Source organism: Protopterus annectens, chromosome 3.part1, assembly GCF_019279795.1.
Source record: "Protopterus annectens isolate FY-2018-M chromosome 3.part1, PAN1.0, whole genome shotgun sequence".
NCBI classification, from domain to species: domain Eukaryota; kingdom Metazoa; phylum Chordata; order Ceratodontiformes; family Protopteridae; genus Protopterus; species Protopterus annectens.
Genome location: NC_056732.1, coordinates 1325898711 through 1325926157, shown reverse-complemented (window position 1 = coordinate 1325926157; position 27447 = coordinate 1325898711). Strand labels below are relative to the sequence as shown.

The 27447-nt window shown below is 39.9% G+C and overlaps 1 protein-coding gene across 1 annotated transcript in view; it reads left to right on the top strand.

Annotated features, from left to right (window-relative positions):
• Nucleotides 1-27447, top strand: part of MPPE1 (metallophosphoesterase 1) — a 1333952-nt gene that overhangs the window by 1078905 nt on the left and 227600 nt on the right. The window contains exons 6-7 of the mRNA XM_044067363.1: nt 805-882; nt 981-1103. Coding sequence (XP_043923298.1) covers nt 805-882; nt 981-1103 — 201 coding nt within the window. The remainder of the gene's footprint in view (nt 1-804; nt 883-980; nt 1104-27447) is intronic.

Genomic DNA, 27447 nt, shown 5'->3' with positions numbered 1-27447 from the left:
CTCTCATGGTATCCTTGTGTACTTAGTTAGCTGCTGCATGACTGGTTTGGTCTCACCTTCATCACTTGTCACTGCTGTTTGCATCTCTTCTTCCACCTTTATTTCCTTCTCTTTGTCCTGTGTTTTCTGGCTGCATGTCCTACTTTCTGCCTTCACCTTACTCTGTGACACCCACTTATTGTCTGTACTCTTCTGATGACCGCTGCCTATATCCTCCTGTCCTCTTCCTTACTCATTATATCTTTCTAACCTTGTGCTGTTTACTGGCCCCTTGTTTCCTGCTCCTCTCCAGTCCACTCAGTCTTTTCTCTTCTAATTAGTTATTCTAGTGCCATCTCTAACTCTGATGTTCTCCTATGTGTCTTTCCCATTTTCGTGCAGATGCTGTGTCTGTCCAGTCACAAAGCTTCCTCAGCCAGACAGTTGCTCAGTATCTTGATTATCTCACAGATGTCTCTCCCACTCTTCTTGTCTAGCTTGTACTGTTTCTTTCATGCTGTCCCGTTCTTGGATCCCACAATTATTTATGTATTTTCTTTAGTGTCTACCTCTATAACTATATAATTTTATTAGCTAGGCCTTTTTGCTTCAAGTATTTCCCTGTATTTTCTGTGTTATTAGAAAATACAGTTAAGTAAAGAATTTTGACCAATGTAAATTTTGCAATGAATTCTGTAGTTCGAAATGTATTCAGGCTACTAGTAAAATATCTGAAATATGGAAAATTAAAGCAATAAATAAAAAAATTCACAGCTTTTTAAGATATGAACATTTTATACTCTCTCATTATGCTTTGTTTTACAGTTAGTGCCAAATCATGTGTTAGACAAGGAATGCAGCCGATATGAAAAGTTTCCTTCTTCATCTCCAATCCTCCTCCAGGTAGGTAGGGAAAGACTGTTAAATGTGCAGTATTAAACTTTTTCTAAGTGTAGATGTAAGTGATGTGCTAACAATGCTGCCTTATTTCTGTCATGAAGCACTACCCACTGTACCGTAAGAGTGATTCTGAATGCAGTGGAGAAGATGCTGCTCCTCCAGAAGACAGGAATATGCCTTTCAAAGAAAAATATGATGTTCTTTCCCAAGAAGCTTCACGAAAGGTTTGTAATTAAATGTACATTTAGCCAGACAGGATTATAGTTACTGCAGTGTGTTGTAGAATTGGCACTTGATTTTTTTTTTTTTGTATACGAACTACATGTATAGTTACAGTCTCTGTAAATTTTGTAAATACATGTAGAATAACTAGTTAGACCTAAATAATACTGAGTCACTGCTTTTATTATATAAATAAGTTCATAGGTAAATACTAAGCTAGCTGCCCTTGTGGGTCATTTTAAGCCTAGTTACTTCCCCCAATGATGAGAATCAAATGATGTACCCTGTGTCTGTGAGGTAAACACTTTAACAATTGCACTAACCTCCAGCCCCAAAGTTATTGTGTATCTCTGGATGACCATGACAGGACTTAAACCTACAATCTTCTAATTTGAAGTCAGATTCCATTAGCACATATGGCCAACCTTTGTGTTACTGTGTGTGTAAATAACTATAGATATATATATTGTGTATACACATATGTATGTGTGTGTGTGTGTGTGTGTGTGTGTGTGTGTGTGTGTGTGTGTGTGTGTGTGTGTGTATGTATGTATATATATATATATATATATATATATATATATATATATATATATTTATACATATACATATATATACACGCACATGTATATGTAAAATAACACCCACATCAGCCTCAAAAATCAACAATATTAACATCAAAACCCTCAAGTGATCAGAGTATGTATTATAATATTACTGAATTCCCTGCTTGGTGCCAGTATTATTTCCCTGACATCACTGCCATAATAAAAACATGGGTAAAGCCTGACATTTTTGACCAGGGGAATCATACCCCCAGAATGTGGCATGCTTGTAAAAGCACAACACATAAAGGGATCCAAGAAGTGGTATTCTCCTGCATAAGCGATCTACCCTGTGTTTTAAATCATATACTGATATAATCTAATATCAGCACAAACAAATGAACCTCAGAAACTGACACTGAATTTGTATCAGTAGTAATTCAGAAACAATATAAGAGCTGTGGGTACAGATTGTAAACAAACCCAACAATTGTTCCTTTCAGTCAGAGATAGAACTTTGGCTTAGCACAGTTGTTGAATCTTTCTACAAGAATAAATAAACAAATAGCAAAGAATCCATAGCTGATTGCATTTTAACATCCCGTCACCTGGCCTATAACATTTTGCTGGAAATCATTTAGTTTAGATGACCTCCCATCATGCATATCTTGATAAGCAACTAAACTCAAAGCAATGCTTCATCTTTTAATGGAAATTAATGTTTATGAGCACCAACCCCTCCTTCCATTTGAAGTCCACAGGAATTTTTTTTACCTTGCCCTGACAGAAGGATTCATTTCAAGAATAACATTGCCAAGCTGCAAATTCATAAATAATTACTTATTTCTCTGCAGTGGAATGTAAAGGTTGTGTGCCTAAGAGTTTGGTGGATTCAAAACAAGACATTTGACTACAAATAATGCGGCTGGAGAGAATACATGCTCGTCTGCCAACATAGATATCAACACTCTCACAGGGGTGATTGTGAACATCGGGCAAGCTATTGCTTTTCTTACTGCATTTAGGAAGTCCCTTGGAAATTGTTGTTACTGACACTGATATCCTTCCTGCAAAAATGGAAGACTACATAAAAGTTTTATTAAAAAAAAATACTGAATTGCCCTGCTGCTTAGAGAATGGTAGGATGCAGACCTGCCACAACAATCTTTGCATTTTTTTGGTCTATTGGTCTAATAGTGGAAAAAAGCTGAATATATTCTAGATTTCTTCCTTCAGAAAAGGATTCCTTCTTTGTAGGCCAGGGCTTTCCTCAAGTTGTTGAAAATGAAAAGTCTCACCAAGGCCTAGTTTCTTGACCAATTAGTAGAGGAACCCCTCTGTAATGAACATTAGGTTAATTTCTTTCAGAACTAAGAAACCACTCCCGAAAGTGTCACAGGCAGAAGGCATCCTACAATATAAAGGGCACCAAATCAGGTTTGAAAACAGCTATTCTGTTATTGTCCATCAGAAGAAGGAGTTTACTTAAGTTGCCCAAGCACAAATGCCTTAGGTGCTCCCAGTTATATTTAACTGAGCTGCTTATCCTTCATCATTGAGGGATGGTTATTACTTCATCTTTCAAGAAAGCAGTGAGAGCATGTGCTAAAAGTGACTTCTTGAATAGATTCATAGGTTTATATAAGGTTACTAGGCTAATGACCTTAGTGACCTTGCAAGCCTAGCCAAGTTCAACCCTTGTTCCCTTAAGGGTCTAGAGATATGGTCTATGTTATAAGCAGATCTAAATCAGCACTGATAGGTCCAAGAGGGACACAGGTGAAACCCCTGGGATGAATTTGCAGTTTCCCTTCCAATCATCCAGGTTATAAGTTACGCTTAAAAAGTGTTAGGGAGAGGCTTTGTTTAACCTGTATTGGAAGTTTATTCCAGAGGAGAGGCAACCTCTGAGAGACATATCTGTCTCTCCAGCAAGTCCTGTTGATGTCACATGCTAGGTTAAGGTCCCTGAGCAAGTGAATTGTGTACCATTTGACTTACAAATGTGCAACATTTCCATTAAGGCAGGATCAGAGGCTGCTCTATATGCAAGGCACAGGTCGCTTCTCAGTAGTCTGTACAATGCAGAGTATAGTGACAGTGATTTCAGTCTATCCACATAAGACATGCTAAAGACCCTGAATTTTCTTTGTGCGGAATCTTTGAGGTCCCTACAATTGTTGCAGGTGCCTGTTTAGGTACATTCCAAAGAAAACATTGTACTCTATTATTGGCCTGATGAGGGAAGAGTACGAGTACAGGGGGGTCATAACTTCTTTTGTTCCGGAAACTATGCTCTTGCTTATGAAGTAAGCAACATTGAAGGTCTTCTTTACCACCTTAGAGACATGGTGATCAAAAGTAAGGTTGCTGTCAGCCTGTGTGCCCAAATCTCTCACCACTGATTTAGAGCTTAGGGTGTTGTTATTAATATGGTAATCTGCAGGGACATCGCTTTTGCCAGTGGGGACGATAATGCATTTTTTTGCATTGGTTTAAGACCATGACTTTGGCACTAGTCTTTGGTTTGCGTAAGTCCTTCTTGTAGAATATTGACATCTTTTGGGAACTCAAGTGACTGCTCCCAGTGTGCAGTCATCAGCAAACTTTGTCAGCCACAGACCTTTTATTTTTGCATGTACTTCTGAGAAGTAGATTCCAAATAACTAGGGCCCCAGCACTGATCCCCTGTGGAAGACCACTGGTAATGGGTTGTTGGTGGAGGTGGAGTCCCCTATTTTGACTGTATGTGTTCTGTTGGTGAGCCAGTTTGCAACCCACCTGACAGTATATGGGTTAATCTCTAGCTGGGTGAGTTTTTCAATGACGCTTGAGTGGGAGATCGTGTCAAAGGCCTTGAACCAGTCCAGGTAGGCCATATGCACAAACTAGTAATCCACCAGGTTCAGCAGGCAGTATCTCCTTTTAGCAAAACCAAACTGGGTCGGGTCAAGTGTTTGAAGGTCTCCTTTATCCTTGTTGATAAGGTCCATAATGATTTTCTCCATGGCCTTGCAGATAAGGCTGGTTAGGCTAATGAGTTTATAGTTCCCAGGGTCGGTGGATGTACCTCCTTGTGCAAGGGAATGACAGTAGCTGTTTTTCATTCAGCAGAGACAAAACCACTGCTTAGACTGTGGTTGAAAAGAGTACCCTGTGGTGTTACTAACTCCTGTTTTCTCTTGTTTTAAACCATTGAGAATGCAGCCTGAGATGTTATCAGGCCCCACAGAGGCTGTGATTTTGGCCTTGGAGAGAGGTTAAGACCTGCTCTTTAGTGATTCTAGGTGGAGAATAGGTGGTAGGAAGGTTTTGGGGTATATGTGGTGGGGACAGGGGTGATAGGTTTTCAGTGAACCTGTCTGGTAGCAGGTTGGCTATTCCCACTGGTTCAGTATATGTGGTACCATTCACTAAGGTTTCAGATGTAGCTAAAGAATGCCTTATATTTATTCTTAGCTACGGATCCTAATCTAGAGTCATAGTTAGCTTTAGAGGACTTTACAATATGTTTTATTTGCTTGTTCAAGCTGAGAAGGGTGTTCTTCCAATTTTGAGATTGTTCCTTCTTGCTCTTAGACAGCAATTTCTTCTTCATGTTATATAACCTGTTTATGGTGGATCTCCACCAGGCAGGCTTGTTTTTTCTTGAGGATATTGCTTTGGTCCTATCGGGAATGGCTGAGTCAGTACAATTGTATAGATATTTATACAATGCATTGGTGTATATCCCAGTATAGGTGTCCTTGCCATCAGTGGGGACAGGAGTTTTGAAACTATTAATGCCTGCTTGTAAGAGGCTGTGGTTGGCTTTGGAGAATTTTTTTTAGCCTAATTTCTCCTTGGGGAGGGGGGGGGGTCTGATGCTATCGTTACTTTGAAAGAGACTGATTTATGATCAGACTTCACCAGGGAGAGATGCACACTTGTGGTGGTGCACCATTCTACCATGTTGGTGAGTACCAAGTCTACAATGTTTGGGCCCCTTGTAGAGGTGATAACTATCTGCTCCAAGGCATTTGAGTTAACAAAGTCCAAGAAGCTTCAGGCAAGTGTATTTGTACACTTATAATTTACCCATTGTATGGACGGTAGGGGTATTTGGTTGTACTTTGAGTGACTGAAGTAGATCCAAGTAGACAGTGTGGATATCATGGTTCATGGAGGGGGATATACAACTGGTGATAACTTGGAGAGGTGTCTTTCCTATAGTTATTTGCACAAGTTATTTGCACATGGAGTAACTCTAGGGAATCATTCTGTTTAACCAGTCTGGAGGTGTATTTATCCTTGATGAATATTGATACTCTTTCTCCTTTTGTTTTCCCATGTTCATTTTGTGGTGTGAACATGTGAAAGGCATTATATCCCACTGTGGCCGGGGTGCGCTTCATGGCCTTGTACCAGGTCTGTGCGACTGAACAGATGTCCGCATCTTCCAAGGTGAGGAGTACGTCCAGTCAGTGCAATTTTAGATTTAGCCTTCTAGCATTTAGCAGCATAACATTAAGGTTGTTTTCTAAGAATATTTTTATATTGGGAATTTTGTTTTTATAACATTGCCTAAAAAAGGCAGTATGGGGCAGGCAAGAGCCTTAGCCAGCAGCCGAAAGCCCAGAGGTGACAGGTGGAGACCATCTCTAGCAAAGCATCATGGTCTATCAACCAATCATTCCAGGCTGACAGGTACTGGATCCCTTTAGAATGACGCTGTAAACTAAGCCAGTTGTTGAAGACAGTCATTTTTGTCTGTATTGAGGCATCATCCTAGGTGAAGGTAGAATGCTGCTTAAGGCTAGGGACATACCCACCTAGGGCACATAATCAGAGGGGTCAGTCATGTCTCTCTTCATATAGTCCAGTGAGGTATGTCTCAAACTGTTCACACCAACATGGACTATGACAGAGTCATAACAGTGCCTGTCGTTGAGAGACTTGAATGCATGTGTGATGTGACAGATCCTAGTACCTGACAGACAGCTAACCGTGACCATTTCCTTATCCAGATGTCCCATAATGGAGTCACCTATGACTAAAATGTTTGATTTTGTGTTTTGCCTGAGGGGCATGTTTGTTAAGACACTGGTGTGTGCGTTTGTATGTGTACTGTGATTGGGTCTATATTACGTGATCAGACGTTTAGGTGCTTGAACACCTAAACATCGTCCCATAAATGTCGAACTCTGACAATCGTGAATGGCCATTTATGCAAATTTTTTCCTTGGGAAAAAATTCACTTGGCCGTCAGTGGTAATTTGCCCTTTTCCCCAATGTAGAGCGATCTTGGAGTTGGTATATTTAGTTAGGGGGGTGTGGGGGGCACAGCCCTCCATGTCGGGGGGGTGTGGGGAGGGTGAAGTCCCCCACTTGATTAGTGTTTAAAGGTTTGTTTTGTTTCCTATGGCCAAATTAATTTTTCCTAGGGAAAAAATTTGCATAAATGGCTATTCGCAGTTTTAAGGTTCGACATTTACGTGTCAACATTTAGGTGTTCGATCACCTTAATGTTTGATCACATAATATAGACCCCTGTGATTTACCGTGGGATGTATTAAGTGAAGTGTGTTTATGTTTGAGAGGGCTCTGATCTTTAGGTAGGCTTGTAGTGAGAACCTCAGCATATGTAGGTTTACGTGTTGTATGCGTGGATGGTGCAGGAGGTGAAGTGTGTGAGCTGATAACCTGCTTTGTGTCTGATATACCGATTTGTGAGTGAGAGATCCTAGATGCTAGATTTTTAATAGAGCTGCATCTGTCACATATTGAATTTGTGTGAATTACAAGAAGTGGTTTGTCAGTATACATGAGGCATTTGCTACATTGCCTCAGGATGCCCATGCCAATCAGGTTGGCTGAAGAAATGATGGGAAATTGTCCATTTATGATGTTATGTGAAGTGCTGCGGTCAGTAACAGGAAAGGGACTAGAAGGACCAGGTATGGCTAAGGGACAAGAAAAAGTTCTAAACTGTGAGGGGCTTAATGGGTAAAACTTGTGGAGGAGCAAGAAACCTCCAGTGGAGCACAAGCAGATGACTAAAGTAAAATTAACTATCTAACAGTTTGAGTCTGTAACTGCCAATGGTATCCTCTACTGCACTTTAATGTGTGGTTAGGTGGGTGGTGCGCACCATGCAAACCCGAGCTAATGCAGACAACAAGTAGCAATGGAATTAAACTGATTTCAAACACACTAATCAGTAGTAGCACACTACACTACACTTGGCCTTTGGCCAACAATCACCACTAAGATAGATCCTTAGCTACACTCTACTCTCACTAGAGTGTTGGGGTAGGCCCTGTTTGTGGAGGAAGGCTGGATTAGTGCTCAGAAACTGTAAAAACAGACTGGGTCCAGCAAATCTGAACCAAGTCTAAGCTGGGCTAATAGTGCAGGAAACATCAAAAATACAGTAAAATACAGTTCAGAAATAACAGCACACAGTAAAATACAATGCAAGAAGTGCAGATCAAGTAAAATGATACTTATTTTTCAGTTGCAGACAGTGGATGCTTCAGATAACACTAGAGATTGATTGCTTGTTGCTACCTCTATATTAACCAAAGGGAAAATCCAAGACTGAGACTTATTCCAGCAATTTCCAACTCAGATGGGTCCTTAGCTGCATACTTCTGCCACAAGGGTGCAGGGGACCTTCTTAATGTAAAATGGCTGGTTTAGTGCTCAGATTATACCAAACAGTCTAGATTCATCAAGCCTGAATATAGCCTATGCTATAAAATGCAGAAGTGCTAGAAATTCAAAGTGTAGAAAATCGCAGTCACAACAGCAAAAAATAGTTTAAAAAAAGCATCAGTTCATTAGAATACTCCCACAAGAATGTAGACCACAAACATTCCTATTGTGAAATAACTGGTCTGGAAGCCAAGTGCTTAAACCAGAACAAAAACACTTAGAATAACAGGCACAATAAGCTTTTACCAGCAATTCCCAACCTTGAAGGTCATAGGTTACACTCTCACAAATCTTCCTGCAATAAAATTACTGGTTTGGAGCCCAAATGCTTAAACCAGAACTAAGACACTTTCAGAATAATAGACACAGTAAGCCTTCAACCAGCAATTCCCAGTTTAGAAGGGTGTAGGCTATCCTCTCCTGCCACAAGAGTTTAGACCACAAATCTTCCTAATGTAAAATAATTGGTTTGGAACCCAAGTGCTTAAACCAGAACAAAGACACTTAGAACAACAGCCAGAATAAGCCATCACCAGCAATTCCCTGCTTAGAAGGGCAGAGGCTACCCTCTCCTGCCACAAGAGTGTAGACCATAGACCGTCTTAATATAAAATAACTGTCCTGAAGCCCAAGTACTTAGACCAAAACTAAGAGGTTTGCAATAACAGTTACCAGTTTAATCAGGCTACTAACAAGCAGTAGTAAATGCAGCAGAATAAATGCAATTGAACACTTTTAAGAACAAGCATCAATAGCAAAATAAATTAATAAAGTAGGAAGAAACACAAATACAGAAAACGCAGCTGAATAAAGTTCAGTTGTTTAAGTTAAGTGGGAAGGAGGAAACAGAAGATAATTCAAGTTTAAGAAAGTAAGGGGGTGGTCCTTCCCAACTGATCTATCCATACTCACTGGAATGTGCTGATGAGATGGGACTGAGAGGAGTGTCCAAAATCAAATTTATATTGGGGATAGGCAACTCAAAAGCCACCAAGTTTAAGAATACAGCAACAGTTGGGTAGCTGGGTGGGAAAAATAAAATGCAGACAGAAATCAGCAATATTCAGGCAGAATACAACAAGCAAGCCAATCAAGCACTCCAGCTAAATAGCGATAGAATGAAAAGTCTTTCTGGCCTAAGTGAAATAGTTCTTTCTGAATTAAAGTACAGAGGTAGACTGCTACTCTAGGCAAAAATCAAAAAATGGAACTTAGGGCACCTATTATGGTAAGGACTTCTGTGGTATTGATTAAGCTCTGAGTTGGCAACTGTGAAGAAGTAGGACTCTGTGTTGCTGGAGAAATGTTTCGTACTGTCATTCAGTTATCCTGATTATTGCATTTTCTCATCTCTTTTGGTTTTATTGCTAAAAATGCTTAGTAAATAAGCTGTTAAACATGAATTTGAATTTACAATTTGATGTGTGAAGGCACATGCTTATTTCACATAATGAAGGACTGTGCCCTTCCCTGCTGAACCAGGAATTTATAAACATTGTGTTTGCAGTGTCTTTAGCTGTATAAGTATCTGTTTTATTTGATGACACCTTGACTAGACAGTTTAGCCTAATAGAAGAACTTTATTTCATTTCTGTTGATAAAGTCTCTGTGCCAGTTGAATTATTGCCTTACATTTGGTTGACTATAAAATAAAGTAGACAAGTTTAAACTTATCGGTTTCTGTTACCTGATTTCCAGTGGCCAAGTCCATGTGTGATTAACTCCCCTAGATCCTTTTGTTCCTCCTCTCTTGTCATCAGCTGCATTCCTTCCAGCTAATATTTCACACCAGGGTTGTGCCTAAGCATAGTACTTTGCATTTGTTTTCACTGAACCTCAGCTATGACCTTTTAGCCCCTTTCTCTGACTTTCCATATTCTTTGTGTAACTATTCTTTCCATTCCCCATTGCTTCACCTTTGTATAATCAAAAAGAAGTTAATGCTGCTATCCTTTCTCTTAAGTATGTCTGAGGCAAACACATTGAAGAGGACTGGACTCAGGAGAGCCCTGCACCAATCCACTAGTCACTTTCCTAATTTCTGACCTTGTCTGTCTCACCACAATCTTCTGTGTCCTACTGTTCAGCCATGCAGCAGACCATATCATCAGTCTTGATACAGCCAAGTTATCCACATTTCTTTTAAGCCTGTTCTGTGGAATGGGTCAAAGGCCTTGCTGAAATTTAGGTAGACTGTTAGAACCTCCTGTCAAGCTCACCTGTAAAACACAAAAACTCCGAAGAACCAGCCAACAGCATGTAGCGAAGAAACCAAAGTTTTAATGAAAGTAATGTGAAGCGCTTTTCGTCAGAGCTGAAGAAGTTGCTCTACTAAGAGCGACGAAAAGCGCTTCACATTACTTTCATTAAAACTTTGGTTTCTTCGCTACACGCTGTTGGCTGGTTCTTCGGAGTTTTTGTGTTCTACAGTTTGCTGCTTTTGCCGAAGCTCACCTGTAACCCAGTCATAAAACTTGATCTGTACTCTTTAAGGAAGATAGCCCCTGGGCCAGGCTTAAAAATAGTAAATATTAGAAGAGCAGTGACAGTCATGTTATTACCATAGCTAACTTTACTTCAACCATTTGAATATTGCTCTCATAGATTCATAGATATCCCAAGGCCACTGACTCTAATAACCATTCACTCCTTGCCAATACTCCACCCTTTGTCTCTCAGCCTTTCTTCAGGAGGGCCAGACTATTCAATCCAAGAGTAAATTTGAGTTGCAATGCTTAACATGCAGGGAAGGTTTATTCTAGAAATGTGGGAGGTGTTAGGTTATAAGTCTGTCTCTCCATCATGTTTTATTTATCTGTTATGAAGATTTAGGTTGCTGGTTATAGTATTGGTGGAGATATTGGACTTGCTGAGAAACAGGAGGTCCAGGACATTTGGGTCTCTAATGCACTGTAAGTGAGAAAGAAATCTTTCCTTAAAAGTCAGTACGACACTAAGTAAAGGATTAGAGATTCTAGTGTAGCTTCAGTGTGCAGGGAGTTTAGGCCTGTGATCTTTTTGGTTATAAATCTTTGAAGTCTATCTGTTTAATATGTTTGGTGAGTTGCATCCCCAAAGGGGTGGATTTCACATAGTGGTTAGGGTCTTCACCTCATCAACACAAGGTGCGAAGTTTGAGTCTGACCATGAGTTATTGACTAAGCTCAAAATGGTTCTTAAAGGCAGTTAGCCTTATATTTACCTGTGACCCTAAAGGGGGCACTGAACTAAATAATTGGCTTTATCAGTGCTAAGTATAAGAGAGTGACTATCTCTTTAGACCTTGATGTTATTCCTTTTGTAGTTAAATGACTAAATAAAAGGATTTGCTGACAACCATTGTCACATGATAGTTAAAGGAGAGAGAGAGAGAGAGAAATCAAAGTGTTTAGCATGAATGTTTGTGTATCAAAAGATCATCTTCTATATTTGAAGTAGTATACTAACTGCAATGGCTGCTTTCTAGTTGGTAATCATGGTGGCTGTTACCTCCCTGGCAGAATAAAACAATGACCATTGCATCATATTACCTGAAAACTATGACAGATGTAATAGTGTGTAACAGTTGGTGATTGTGTAGACAGTAGGTGTTGACCCATAAAATCTCACACCTCCTCACCCCTCAGCTCATATTGCCTTAGCTAAAATTGTGCTTATCCCTAAAATCAAATATGGGCTTCTTCTTGTAGTCTTGTATTCCAGCTCATACATATGTAAAATACAAACTACATTAATGGAATCTGCATATTTGCTGTTCTGCAGTATCCTTTCACTCAGCACTGACAGCTTCTACTGTTGTGTACCTGGCTACCTGTAAATGAGAGTGACTTTTCTTTCTTAGCTGTTAAATATACAGCCTGTTAAAAATGGGCCACTGTCTCCCCGAAAACAAAATTACAAATCAGGCAACTTAACTACATACTTGGAGAAAGCCAAGAAGATAGCATTACCCTCATTAGACCTAATTTTAAAACTTCCGCACGAGAACTATCTCTAGGCTAGGCCCAGATGTTTGGAATTGGCTACCTGTAGAAATAAGGCAGCAAGAAACACTTCAGTTATTTAAAAACAAACTAAAGAAAACTGTTTAAGGATACCAAATGCTGTCATTTCCATGACAACAGATAGTCCTTGCAGCTCACGCTGTAATAACATCTTTCTCAAAAAGATACACTTTTAACAAATGAGCCTAACTGAATACCAACTGTATATGCTGTAAATAGTATCATTTGTATTTTTATTTGTAAATAGCATGCAAATGCATTGTCTGTACTTTGCTACTGTACTGTACAACTGTCTGTAATCTTTTATCTGGATAATTTTCTGTTTCTGTCTTGCACTGTGGTGACTGGGTTTTGGCTAAAAAGGGTCTGCCAACACCACTTCCCATTATTCTGCAGTCTGCTTCTGCATCATCTTAAGTTAGATTATGTACACTTTTGCTTTGATCCTTTGTGATGTATGTATTTATTTTTGTTTGTTTGTTTTTGTTTACTGTGAAAGTCTGACTTGATAGTGCCCATGTTCAGCAGAGGCCTGGGGGGGGGGGGGGTGCAGCACAAAATTACATTAATGCATAATTAGTACAATTTTTACAGTTCAGTTTTAAAAATAGGTTCATTGGCAACATTTTATACAAGTATATTCAGTAATAACAATTACACAGTTATACAAAGTATATTTACAAGGTTAAAAACTGTTAAGTTGAGAAATTATATGAGTTATAGTTAATATTAAGGATGCGAGGTAGATGAGATGGGAGAAGATAAAGGATGAACAGACAGAGCAGAGGAAAGAAAGTGGGGAGTGTTTTAGTGGTTGGTGGCAAAAGAGTTACATCTTGGAGATTGGTGCTAAAATGTATTGGTTATATAGGTGGAGGCAGAAAGAGTATAGAATGGAGAGGAGGTTTGAGTTAATGCAGTAGGAAGAGCTGAGGGAAGACTGTCCTGGTGAGCAGAATGTGCTGAACCAGGATTGGTTAAAGTAATGTTTGAACAAGGATTTGAAGCTGTTTATACTTTCCATCTGTTTAATATGGGTAAAAATGATGTTCCATAGTTTGACACATAGTGGGAGAAGAGGTAAGTCACAGCACTGTTGTATAATTTAGTTAGTAGCAGTTTATTGCTACAGCGAAGGTCACTAGTAGGTGAGTTGTACAGCGGAGTGTTTTCTATTGCTGGGCATTTCTGGGGCGAGTATGAGTCTGTGAGGAGTGATTAGTTGTAGATAGGTCGGTTGGTTAGGAGTTTGAGCTAGTTTAATTCTGTTCATCTAATAAAAGAGTGATAACTGCTATATTTTATTTTTTGTGTGTTGTTTACTCTTTTTTGTGGGATAGGAGCACTTTCCCCTTCTCTCAAAGGAATATCATATACCCATGGTGTGTTTTTCTATACATTCAGCTCACTAGAAAATCTGGTTCCTACAAGCATTTTTTTAATCAAGTACTGCAAATGTATGCTAATTGCACTCAAATTTACTAGTACATATTTTGTTAAAGAAAGGAAGGAATTGTATCTTTCCCTTAATGTCTTAATTGTGATTGATGATGTATGGAGCCACAGCATACTTGTGATAGAACATGGTGTGTGTGTGTGTGTGTGTGTGTGTGTGTGTGTGTGTGTGTGTGTGTGTGTGTGTGTGTGTGTGTGTGTGTGGTAGTGTTTTTTACATGTATTTTTTAAAATGTTTTAGCACTTTTGTGGCTGATTCTGGCACATGATCACCAGTTCATTGTTCCTAGCTGATGTGTAGGGGCTTGGTCCTATTACTTCTCCCTACCTCCATTCCCTCTAGTCCAATGAGGATGTAAATTCATACATAGCTCACCTTCAAAATTAGGCTATTTCACCCAGTCATGCAACACGGAGGGATGAAACCCTGACTGTAGCCTTGGTAACCCATGTTTGATTAATGTATGGATGCCTTTGGATTGGTGCAGGGGTGTTTGGGCCTGAGTAGCCAACACCAGCTGTCCTAGAGGGAAGGATGTGGTTTGGCTCACTGCATTGATGACCCTTACCACTGTTTTTCTGTAAATTGCAGCCATAAATTCTTTGTTTTTTCTCCCTCTCTCTCTCTTTACCTCTGTGTTACCTATTTGTCCTCCTCACATTATTCAACCTTTCTAATGTTGTACAATGATACATTACAAGGATTCATGTTGAGTCATTGAAGGCAGTTTCAAAGAATGTAAAAACCTGTAGAAAAATGTTTGCCAAAACTGACTTCAGCAAAGATTCCAAGGAGATTATTTTTGCAGAGGGCAAGCCCCCTGTACCCCCCCATCAAACTTATATACCAACACTGGAGTCACACAGCAGTGGAGAAAAAGGTAAACGTCACTGTCACTAAATGTAGTTTTGGAGAACTTAATCATTTTACATTCTTGAAACCACCCTCAGCAACCTGAAATGCTCTTACATTACAATACTCCTCTTCATTCCCAGTGATATCAGATGTTTGCGTCCCTTTATCATAGTAAACAGTAATTGCATTTACAGTTTATTGATGAGTAAAGGTTACAACAGCTGATGTTCTTTGTGTTTCACTGTTGCAGTCCTGGGTTTCCTGCCATGAAAACCCTTGGCCGGCCTGACTACAAGAGAAAACTGCCTTCACCTTCCAGATTGGCGGGCACCATTACCAATGTCAGTACGTTCAGGTATAAAGAGAGCCAACCTGCATCATCACTTCAGTCTTTTCTTGTCGATGGAGCCTGAAGCAGTATACAACCTGTTGTTGGAAAGATAAATACCCTGTTGAGGAACTTTATTTAAGTTTGATAAAAGTCACAAAGCACAAACTGAAGCAGATAAAAACAAAAGCCAGAAGAAGTAGCTGGATTGAACCCACTCAAAGTAATGCAGGCTGCAAATCACCACACAGATGTAGAATGCAGAATCCACTTTATTAACTTCAGACCAAAAAAAAAATCCAAGGATGAGCGTTTTCGTCCAGAAAGATCTAGACTTCATCAGACAATTTACCTCACGTAGTTACTTCCTTCTTATACAGTTCAAACAGGAAGTTCCACCCAATTATAAACTAATCAATTATGTCATTAAAAGCACAATATTTACAGTCACTGAATTTAAAAAGCAGACAAAATATACAAACTGAAAAAGTTCATGGAACACACCACCCTAAAACACACACTATATATAAGCACTGCTTCATAAAATGACAATGTACAATAAATATTTAAATATATTGAATGTGTTAAAACAATAATTATGTGTAATTAAATACTAAAAACTAGATATAGTAGAAAATGTTAAGAGAAATAAATACACTTAACATAAATACTGAACACGTGAATTATTTAAAATGTTAAAATGCATAATGGGAAAAAAAAAAATATATATATATATATATATATATATATATATATATGTATATATATATATATATTTTTTTTTTTTAATCTTTCCAGTGCCTTTAGTTTTAAAATTGGGCTAATGGAAATATGCTCATTCAGGCCTGGCCAGTTCCCAGCATTCAAACGTAATTGCCAGTATAATTCTCTTTTCTCAAGTAACAGTGACCATGCACCACCCCTCATGTTGGTACTGATATTGTCTATAATAAAAAATTGGAACTTATGGTCATTATACTCCAAACATGTTTGCTAAGAGAATTTTTTTTTTTTATTCCTTATGTCATATAGGTGTTCGTATATGCGATTTTTTTACTTTCTATCAGTCTTGCCTATGTAAAAGCAAGAACAGGTGGTACACATGGCACAGTACATCACTTTCTCCTAGTTACAGTTGTATTTCTGATTGATTCTAATTTCGATATTATTGATGTCAAAAATATTGCCTTTTTCAATGTAACTGCAATAGTTACATCTGCCACATTTGTTTATAGAACCTGACTTGTGGTTTGGGTAAGAGTTACTGCTCTCAGATATGTTTTTCATATTCTTGCCTTTCCTATATACCATAATAGGTTGCGGTCCTATTAGTGGTCTGATGCTCTTGCCATTTCTCAAAATAGACCAGTTTTTTGTTACGATGTTTCTTACTATGTAACTATCTTGAGTGAATACAGTGATAAAAGAAGTCTTATAATCATTCTTACTTGCAACATTGTCAGTTTCTTGATTACTGGTGGAAGGACCACTGTCAGTCATATTACAAGAAAGTAAAGGTACGTAAAACCCACGCTCTCTCTTGTTAACCACCTCAATCATTATATCACTAACGAACTTGCAAGGATAGCCTCTTTTTTGAAACATATTTTTCAAGTTGTGTCATTCATCTAAAATTTCATCAATACCAGATAACCATACGAGCTGCACGCATGAGCTGTCCCTTAACTGTTGCTTCCTTTTGTTTGACTGGGTGTGTGCTAGAAAAGTGCAGTAGTGAGCTCGAATACGTGCTTTTCCTAAAGATTTTGAAACAAACCACTTATTTTCATAATCCTTTTCCAGAAAGATGTCTAAAAAGGAAATTTTGTCAAGGTCTCTGGTGTAGGTGAACTTTAGAAATTCTGTGGTGGTTCCAATAAAGTTTATAAAATCATCAGTAGCATCAACAGGTCCATCCCACAGAACAAACATATCATCCAAGAACCTGGTGTAAAATTTGATGTGCTCAAAATAACATGAAGAAAAAAGAAATTTCTTCTCCCATTGCTTAACTGCAATATTTGCATATAAACCACCACATGCAGACCCCATAGCCACCCCCTTCTTGTTGTAAGTAAATTTCTTTGTTAAATAAAATGAAGTTGTTTTTAAGGACAATTTCCGTCAGTTGTGAAAAGACCAAGATCTGGAAGTGTGAGATATCTTTTTCATATAAGAAACCTGTAAACCAATCATAACCAATTGTGTGAGGTATGACTGAATAAAGGTCCTTGATATCGATAGTAATAAAAACAAAAGTGTCCTTGAAAGGTATCTCATCTGTAGCTTGTAAGAAGCTCCATGAATCCTTGCAGATATGTTTCTCACTCAATATGTGCTTTTTTAACTTATTGTCCAGATATCTTGCAAGGGGGTGGGTAATGGACCCCTTGGAGTCTACTATGGGTTGCATGGGTGGTTGGCTAAGATTTTTATGCAATTTTGGCAGCCCAAACATGACTGATATTTTAGGGCAGGGAACAGAGAGAAAATTAAGCACATCAATAGAAATTGAACCCTCTATAAATAAATCTTGGAGTTCATTCCTTATATGCTGGTAAGAAGTGTTCAATTCATTAATGGATGGTCTTAAATATGCTTTTCCTTCTACAATACAAAGCATTTTCTTGTTATAGTCCTCATAGTCCATCAAGACCACACCTTCACCTTTATCAGGTTTGATAATTCTAATATGTTGTGAAAAGATTTTTATTTCGTCCATTACCTTTTTCTCATTCATGTCAGAGTTCCTACTAGAAAGCTTAGAGTTACGTATATCTAACTCACACATGTTCTCAAAAGGTTGGACAATGGGATGAAGTGGGGGGGTTATATGTACTAGAGATGGCTAAAGGGTTGACAAAGGAACCAGGTGAAGAGTTTTTAAAAAGAATATTCAAGTTCAGCGTTCGTGTATACATTCTTAAATCCATAAGAGTGTTAGAAACATCTAGGGGCTGTGGGGGTACAAAGGTGAATCCTTTGGCAAACAAACCACAATGTTCAGAATTAACAGCAATGCTGGAAATATTGTACACATTAAAGTCACCTAATGTGTTGGTAACTATGTGGCAGGGTGGGAGTAAATGTCATCACCTAAATTGTTTGGTGGTGAATGCAACAAGTTAGTTAAAGTCACATTTACATCCTGTGGTTTCAGGACTGGTACCTCTTCCTCCCTCTGGTCACCATCCCTCCCCTGTTCCAATGGTTGTTCCTGTTTATCGGGGCCATATCCCAATTGTTGTTCCCCTGGGGACCTTTGTTCCTCAGACGCTCTGAGCGTCTCGGGGGGGGGAACTCTTCTGTGTCAATAAAAACCTGACCAGCATTACTAGTTGAAGAATTATCAGTACCAGTAACATTGCTGTCACTGTTTCCAGGATTCCCATTAGAATTAGTATAATTTTGCCCCATTCCTGGGAAGGGGGAGTTCTGGGATATGCCAGGCCATTACTATAGCAATTTCTGTCCCTATTCAGTTTCTTAGTTTTACGAAGTTTAATAAAACTTACTAGATGCTCCATACTCTTAAAAATTCTCACATGCTCAAATTTGTGTTGTTCATAATGCAAATGTTCACAAATCCTTTTATCAATATCAGAAACAGAAGCAGATAATTCATTAATTAAAACATCATTATATTCTACTATCAAACACATATATTCTATGCCATGTCTATCAAATAAAGCAACTAGCTCTTTAAATAGTTCAGAATTGTACTGTAACCCATTAGGGTAGCGCCACATTCTTAAACCTTTTGGCACTATATTGTCCTTAATACATTCTCTAAAATAAGCATTGTCAAGCTGAAGTCTCTTAATTTTAGAAAGTTTGTAATCAAACTGATCAAAAAGAGATGGTAAGTCATTATTACCAGTGTCCATTGTGATTCTCTCAGATTCACCAAAGAAAAAAGTTTCTGCAAGGCAGTCTTTTAATGCTGGAACTGTGCCTGCTGACGAATTAATGTTCACAGACTGATTAACGCATTGTCCACAAGGCATAGATGCATTAATACTGTCCTCTCCATTCGAAACATTCAAAAAATGTCCATTACAAGGTTGTTGAGAGTTATTTGAAAGGGAAACATCACTTAAAACATGCTGCAGGCTTGTGGAAGCCATTACAGCCCCACCAGCTGCCTGCTGCTGATGCATTATGATGTCAGAAGGGGGTGTGTTCAACAAGGAATCCACTTTCAGTGACAGCGACTGTACTATTGAACTCAAGGCAAGTATAGCTTGTTGTAGAGTCTCCAAATCAGTGTTCTGAGTAGAAAGTGGGCTCGATGAATCCCTGCTAGCTTCACTGGGCATCCCAAACTCAAAAAAGTCACAATGCACAAACTGAAGCAGATAAACACAAAAGCCAGAAGAAGCAGCTGGATTGAACCCACTCAAAGTAATGCAGGCTGCAAATCGCCAAACAGTTGTAGAATGCAGAATCCACTTTATTAACTTCAGACCAAAAAAAAATCCAAAGATGAGCGCTTTCATCCCTAAAGATCTAGACTTCATCAGACAATTTACCCCACATAGTTACTTCCTTCTTACACAGTTCAAACAGGAAGTTCCACCCAGTTATAAACTAATCAATTATGTCATTAAAAGCACAGTATTTACAGTCACTAAATTTAAAAAGCAGACAAAATATACAAACTGAAAAAGTTCATGGAAATTGACAATGTTGCAAGTAAGAATGATTATGAGACTTCTTTCATTACTGTATTCACTCAAGATAGTTACATAGTAAGAAACATCTTAACAAAAAGCTGGTCTATTTTGAGACATGACAAGAACATCAGACCACTAATAGGACTGCAACCTATTATGGTATATAGGAAAGGCAAGAATATGAAAAACATGTTTGAAGGCAGTAACTCTTACCCAAACCACAGGTCAGGTTCTATAAACAAATGTGGCAGATGTAACTATTGCAGTTACATTAAAGAAGGCAATATTTTTGACATCAATAATATCGAAATTAGAATCAATCAGAAATACAACTGTAACTCGGAGAAAGTGATTTACTGTGCCATGTGTACCACCTGTTCTTGCTTTTACATAGGCAAGACTGATAGAAAGTTAAAAAATCAAATACCTATATGACATAAGGAATAAAAAAGAAACAAATTATCTTAGTAAACATGTTTTGGAGTATAATGACCATAAGTTCCAATTTTTTATTATAGACAACATCAGTACCAACATGAGGGGTGGTGCATGGTCACTATTACTTGATTACTGGCAATTACGAGTGAATGCTGGGAACTGGCCAGGCCTGAATGAGCATATTTCCATTAGCCCAATTTTAAAACTAAAGGCACTGGAAAGATAAAAAATATATATGTGTGTGTGTATATATATATATATATATATATATATATATATATATATATATATATATATATATATATTTCTTCATTATGCATTTTAACATTTTAAATAATTCACATGTTCAGTATTTATTATAAGTGTATTTATTTATCTTAACATTTTCTACTATATCTAGTTTTTAGTATTTAATTACACATATTTATTGTTTTAACACATTCAACATATTTAACTATTTATTGTACTTTGTCATTTTATGAAGCAGTGCTTATATATAGTGTGTTTTTAGGGTGGTGTGTTCCATGAACTTTTTCAGTTTGTATATTTTATCTGCTTTTTAAATTCAGTGACTGTAAATATTGTGCTTTTAATGACATATTTAGAACTGGGTGGAACTTCCTGTTTGAACTGTATAAGAAGGAAGTAACTATGTGGGGTAAATTGTCTGATGGAGTCTAGATCTTTCTGGATGAAAGCGCTCATCCTTGGATTTCTTTTGTTCTGAAGTTAATAAAGTGCATTCTGCATTCTACAACTGTGTAGTGATTTGCAGCCTGCCTTACTTTGAGTGGGTTAAATCCAGCTACTACTTCTGGCTTTTGTGTTTATCTATTTAAGTTTGATGACCGGAGAAATCCACTGGGCCATAAAGAACCCTTTTTCAGTGGAGGCCCGGGGAGAAAAGCACCATGATATTACAAGTTACAAGTTACAAAGAATAAACAAAGGATTCATATAGAACCATTAAGCCTTTACAGAAGAGTAATACATTATGTAATAAGAACTTAGAGTGTTAACATTTAAAACATAAGGTTACTAGACTGTTGCAGGTTAAGTAAGTTCAGCATTTACAGAGGACATTATGTCAGTAAGCTCTTAGTAAATTCACATTTAAATAGTAGCTACTATCCATTTGCAAGTTACAGGAACCATTTTGCATGGAAGAAGTACCAGGCTAGTTGTTGAAAGTATAGTACATTAGATAGCTGAAAGAAATTCAGTCCCAGGTAGGGGAGAGATTGTTTTAGGTTGAGATGAGGCAGTAGTAGTGGTAGTTGGAGATGATTTCAGTGCAGGGTAGAAGAGAGGGGGTTGAGATGGGTTTATATTGGAACGTGACATGGACATTCCCATTTTGCTGTTGGATGAGAGAATAGCTGAGATTTGAAATTTGGATGGTTTAGTAGGTTGCGTATGGGATAGGGAAGAGAGTTCCACTGTTTAGCTAAGGAGGAGGATATGAGTAGATGGCCAGGAGGTCATGCTGGTTTGAGGACCTGAAGGAGATTTTGGTTTGTGGATCTGAGTGAGCGGTTGGGTATGTAGGGTTTTAAGGATGAAGTGAGAGATGGACATTTTGCAGGTTTAAAGATGAGGTTGTGGGCAATGGTGAGTTGTAGGTAACTGAGGTAGTTGGGTAGTTCAAGCCAATTGAGGGTGAGGAGGGAGTGGCAGTGGTGGCATGAGTATTTTGAATTGGTTGCAAATTTGCAGATCTTGTGGTAGCAGGATTCAAGTTTGGAACGTAAGCCAAGGTTGAGATTGGTAAACAGAGGGGCACCATACATAAGGGAGGGGAGCAGAACGATGGATACTGGGGGTTGACGGGTAGAGGGGCTGAGGAAGCGGTTTTACCTGTAGAGGAGACCGATCTTTTGTTTGTTTTTTTTTTGATTGCTGAGAGGATGTGGGAATCAAATTTTAGTTCTTCATCAATGATTATGCCGAGAAGCTTTGTGGTGGGAACATTTCAAGGAGGGTGTTGTTCTGGCTCTGTATGGTGAATGAGGTTTTGTCAATAATGGAGTTTTTGGAAGGGGAAAATATCATTAGTTTTGTTTTATTGGCATTAAGAGCCAAGTGGTTGGACTGCATCCAGAATTCTGTTGTGGAGAAGGCTAATTGAGTTTTTGCTAGGAGCTCAGAGGGAGAGAAGGCTGAGCAGTTGATAGTTGAGTCATCTGATTATTGGATGACAGACGATTCTGGGATGGTGTAGTAAAAGTTGTTGATAAATAGGTTAAAGAGTAGAGGTCCAAGAACGGAGCCTTGAGAGACACCTGTGGATGTAGATGGAAGGGAGAGGTTGAGATTTTCCATTGAACAGCTTGTTGACAGCTGGACAGGTAGCTGGAAAACCAGGCTATGGTGGTGGGAGAGAGATGTAGAGTGGAGAGTTTGGATATGAGTAGGGTGTGGGAGATTGTGTCACAGGCCTTTGACAGACCTAGGAATAGTGTAGATACAAATTTGCCTGAGTTGCACTCACGGTTGATGGTTTCCAGAAAGGAAAGAAGGGTAGTCATGGTACAGTGACCAGGGCGGAAACCGTGTTGGGTAGGGGATAGGAGGTTGTTTTGAGTTAGGTGTGTCTTGTGTTGAGCTTGGATGATTTTCTGTAGAATTTTAGAAAGAGTGGAAAGGATGGCAATAGGCCTGAAGTTTGTAGTGTCAGTATTTATGCCATCTTTGTGGAGGGGGATGATGTAAGCATGGTGCTAGATAGAGGGGACGTATGATTCTTGTATGGATCTGTTTATGAGAATTGAGATAGGATGGGCGATGCTGGCTGCTGATTGTTTGAGGAAGGTAGTTGGGAGATTGGCAGGTGCATTGTGACAGGGTTTGAGTTTGAGGAGAAGTCTTTTTATAGTGCTTGTGGGAATGGGTGTAAGGCAGAAGGGTGTGGAGGGGGTAGTCAATTAGGGTGGAGGTTGTGGTGGGAGGGGCTGGGGCTGGAGTACGGGGTTGGGAAGGAGGAGTAGGATAGTTTGGCTATGCAGTCTATGAAGAATGAGTTGAACTGGGTGGCTATGTCAAGGTCAGAGAGGGTGGGATTAGGGCAGGAGTTTTCTTTACTACCAGGGTGCAGAATGGATGATATGGAGTCCTAGAATTTTTTGGGATTTGTCGAGTGCATGGACTGAAGTAGTGGGCTTTGCGGTCTTTTGTTATAAGCTTTTTTGTGTAGTTTCCAAGTTGCTTAAATTCTAGGAGGGAATTGGGGGTTTTATGTTTTTGATATTGTTTCCATTTAGTTGCATGGCTAGTTTAGTTTCTTTTGGTAACCAAGAGCAGGGATTGGTTTTGATGCATTTGGTTCTGGGGGGGGGGGGGGGGGTTGCTGGTTGAGGAGGGTCAGGAATGAGTGGTTAAAATAGGACACGGCATCATCCAGAGGAAGGGTTTTTTAGAGGGGATGAGTCAGTGTGCTTTAGGCATTCTGAGAAAGTTAGAAGGTTAAAAGAGGAGAGGTTGCGGGTTTGAATGTAATGGTGTTTTTTTGAAGAGGAGATGGGAGCCGATCAGTGAAGGCAGGTAAGTGATCACTGAGAGGATCTGGTATTATTCCTGCTTTGGTGATAAGATTAGGATGAGTTGTTAGGATCCAGTCAATGATGGTTCCAGAGGTACCATCTTTATTTGGTCTGGTTGGTGAATGAATCAGTTGGGAAAAATTGTACAGGTTTATAGTGTGGAATGGGGCATCAGAGTTTAAGGTGGTCCAGTTGATGTTGGAATCACCAAGGATGTAGGTTTCATTTTCTATTTCTCTTAACTCATGTCAGATAAAGTAAGTAATGGTCTCCGCTGAGGTAAACAAATCCCACACAGAGACTTCCATACTCTTTGTGTTACTTGCTTAGGCCCAGACTACTAGGTTTAATGCTAAAATGATTAGGCATTGGACTGAATTCCTAGCACATTTTCTAAGACAAGAAACAATTGAACCGCATCCAATGGCATCCGCCAGTTGTCCCTTACTTGAGCTAGATAAGCACAAAAAAAGAGAAGAAATTTAAGCCAAAGTCATCAGACAACAATCACTCCCCTGCTGACTCTCCTGCTGGACTGATAATTGTTGAAGAAGGTGAGAAGCCTTTGCAGCCCCGTTCGACATTTGAAACAACATCCCAGGCCTCTGGTGAGACCCATTTGGAGTCCGGCATGCCTTCAGTTCCTTCAACTTCCACTGTTCACAGTTTTAGCTCATCGGTTAGGTCCAAGGTCGCTCAGCAGGCCATGGCGTCCGACATGCGCATGTTAAACAGTGATAAAGTGAGGCCTAGACCTACGTTGGTGCATTTCCACACAGAGTCAGTCGCCAGGGCGTTGGACACGCCTAAGCCTAAAGCCAAACCCATTCCAAAGAAAGGAAGTTTAGCAAGGGCTCCACCTAGTCCTATGGGCTCCCAGTTACCGGGATCCCAACATGATTTGATTAAGTTGGCTGAGAACTTCATTAACATTGTAAGGGCCAGACAGACCACAGGTGAAGCCACTCCAGGTAAAATAAAAAGGGATGACTACACTGATCTTTACCCAGATCCCTTATTATCTGAGGAGTATTCAGACAGAAGACTCTGGCTCAGAGGAAGGATCCCCTTACACATCCTTTGAGGAATCTGATTCTTTCTCATGGCTTCACCTCCAGAGGATCAAGCTTTTGGGGAAACTCCTCATGCTATGAAGAAGCATTTTTAGTGGGAAGCACAAGATTACCCCAGGCCAAGAAGAAGAAGAGAGTTAGAGAGTTCTTGGACCTCCCTGAACATAAACCTTTAGCTATCCCTCCCATTTTGGATGTGGTAGAAGATGTTTTCCAGGATGTTTCCATGAACCCTGACTCACTTTCCCCTGCCATTAGAAAGCCAGACAGATTTTATAGGGTGCAAGACACCCATAAATATCTGTTTAAAAATCCTTTGGCTGATCCAGAAGTTGTTACTCCAGGGCCTAAAGGGGCTAGGGCAAGTGCATCCAAGAATCCCCTGCCCACGGACAAGGAGAATAGGGCCCTCAACAGGTTCAGGAAAAAGATATACACCTCCGCTGCCCTGTCTATGAGGGCCCTCAACTCCTCAACTGTCAGTTCCATATGATTAAATATCAGCAAACCATCCTGAATCAACTCAAGAAAAAGATTTCAGCCATGGGGGATAAAAATCTCACTAAGGAACTTTGGGACTTTTGTCACTCCTCTTCTTAGGTGGTAAACACTCTTTGCATTGTGGCTATGATGCCATGGAGGCATCCTGCAGGGCAGCTGTCACTGGTTCAGTGATTAGGAGACATGCATGGCTTAGGGAACAATCTCTCCCTGATCATGTAAAGGCTAACATTTTGGGTACTCCTCTTGACAAAGACAGACTGTTTGGACCAACAGCTAAAGCAGTACTCAAAAAGATGGAAGACAAGACCAGGTCCATGCAAACAGTTAAGGACTTCCTGCAAGTACAACCACCTAGGTTCAGCAGGAACTTTCCAGCCAGGCATTGGTCCTTTCCTACCCAGCCTAGGAGTAAACAGATAATGCCTTTAGGCAAAGGCATCACCAACAGAGATCTAGGCAATGGACCTCTGAAACCCCCAGGCATGGAAGTTCTAGGTCAGAGCTCCAAGCCAGAGAGCAATTATGACTCTCTGTCTCTCCCTTCGCTCCACCCTCCCGCCACCACCCCAAAATTAGAAGGAAGACTGTCTCTCTTCCTCCAAAACTGGACCCACATTACTTCAGATCAATGGGTTCTAAACATTATTGCAAATGGTTTCAAACCCACTTTCAAAGAGCCCTTAGTTTGCTCAGGTTTCCCAGATGTACCCCCAAATCAAAAAACTTAGGGTCACGAACAGATACAGATTCTGTGTTCTCAGGAACCAGTGGAGCCAGTACCACAGGAACAAAAAGGAAAATACTTTTACTCAAGGTTATTCCTAGTCCCAAGAAAAGAAGGATTTTGGCGCCCTTTCCTGGACTTGTCCAGCTTAAACCAGTTTCTCAGGATACCAAAGTTCAAAATGCCGACACTTCAAAAATTACTGCTCATGACAACTCAGGCCTTCATGGTCTCAGTAGACCTAAAAGATGCCTACTTACACATTCCTATTCAAAAATCACACAGAAGTTTTCTTCACTTCAGAGCAAGCTCCTGTCACTATCTGTTTTCAGCTCTGCCCTTTGGGTTGTCTACTGCTCCAAGGGTTTTCACAAAATGCTTGGCACTGGTCATTGCTTACTGCCGAAACAAAGGGGTCTAGATTTACCGTTACCTGGACGATTGCCTTATACATGCTGCACACATTCCAAAGATCAACAAAGATCTGAAATTCACACAGGACCTCCTGACTTTTCTGGGGTTCACTCTAAACCTCAAGAAATCCAGCCTGGTCCCATCCAAACAGATAGTCTTTCTGGGAGCTCTCCTGGACTCTTCCCTCCATTGGGCCTTTGTACCCCCAGACAAGGTCACTTATTTAACCAGTTACTTCCTGCAGATGCAGAAAAATCAGAGCATCACACCCAGGGAATTCCTCAGAGCACTGGGGTTCATGGCATCCTGTATTGTCATGGTACCCCCCTAGCCAGGCTCTACATGTGAAAGCTGCAGTGGTACTTGAAGAGCATGTGGTGCCACTGCTCTCAGTCTTTGGATGCCCAAGTACTCTTGATACCTTGTCTCAAGCAGGAGTTCACATGGTGGGCTCAGGCTTGTGCCCAAAATTGGGGCCTACCTTTCAGATTCTTGACTCAGGGCCAAGTCCTTTCCAGTGATGCTTCAGAGACAGCATGGGGGGCCCATACCCAGTGCCTCCAAACTCAAGGATTACGGCCCACTCAACATAGAAGGAGGCACATAAATTGGAAAGAATTCATGGCAGTACAAAATGGTTTAATGGCTTTCAAGGAGAAATGGGAGCTGGGGTCCTAGTAGTACAAACAGAAACTACCACAGTATTGTGATACATAAATAGGCAAGGAGGCACACATTCCTACCCCCCTGTGCCATCTAGCCATGCAAATATTGGAGACAGTGCAATCCCTAGGCCTACACCTCATGGCACTGTACCTACCGGACAAAGAGAATACCCTGGCAGACCACCTCAGCAGGAATCTGACAGACCCCCATGAATGGCATCTGCATCTGGAAGTTTTCTACACAGTCACAAAACAGTGGGGGGGGGTCCCCCAGGTGGACATGTTCGCCAGCAAGGACAACGTTCACCTGGAGAAGTTCTGCACCAGGACGAGGCAGGCATCTGCATGGAGAAGAGATGCCTTCTTCTTCCCTTGGACACACCTCTTCATGCATGCTTTCCCACCATTACCCGTCTTGCCTCTAGTGCT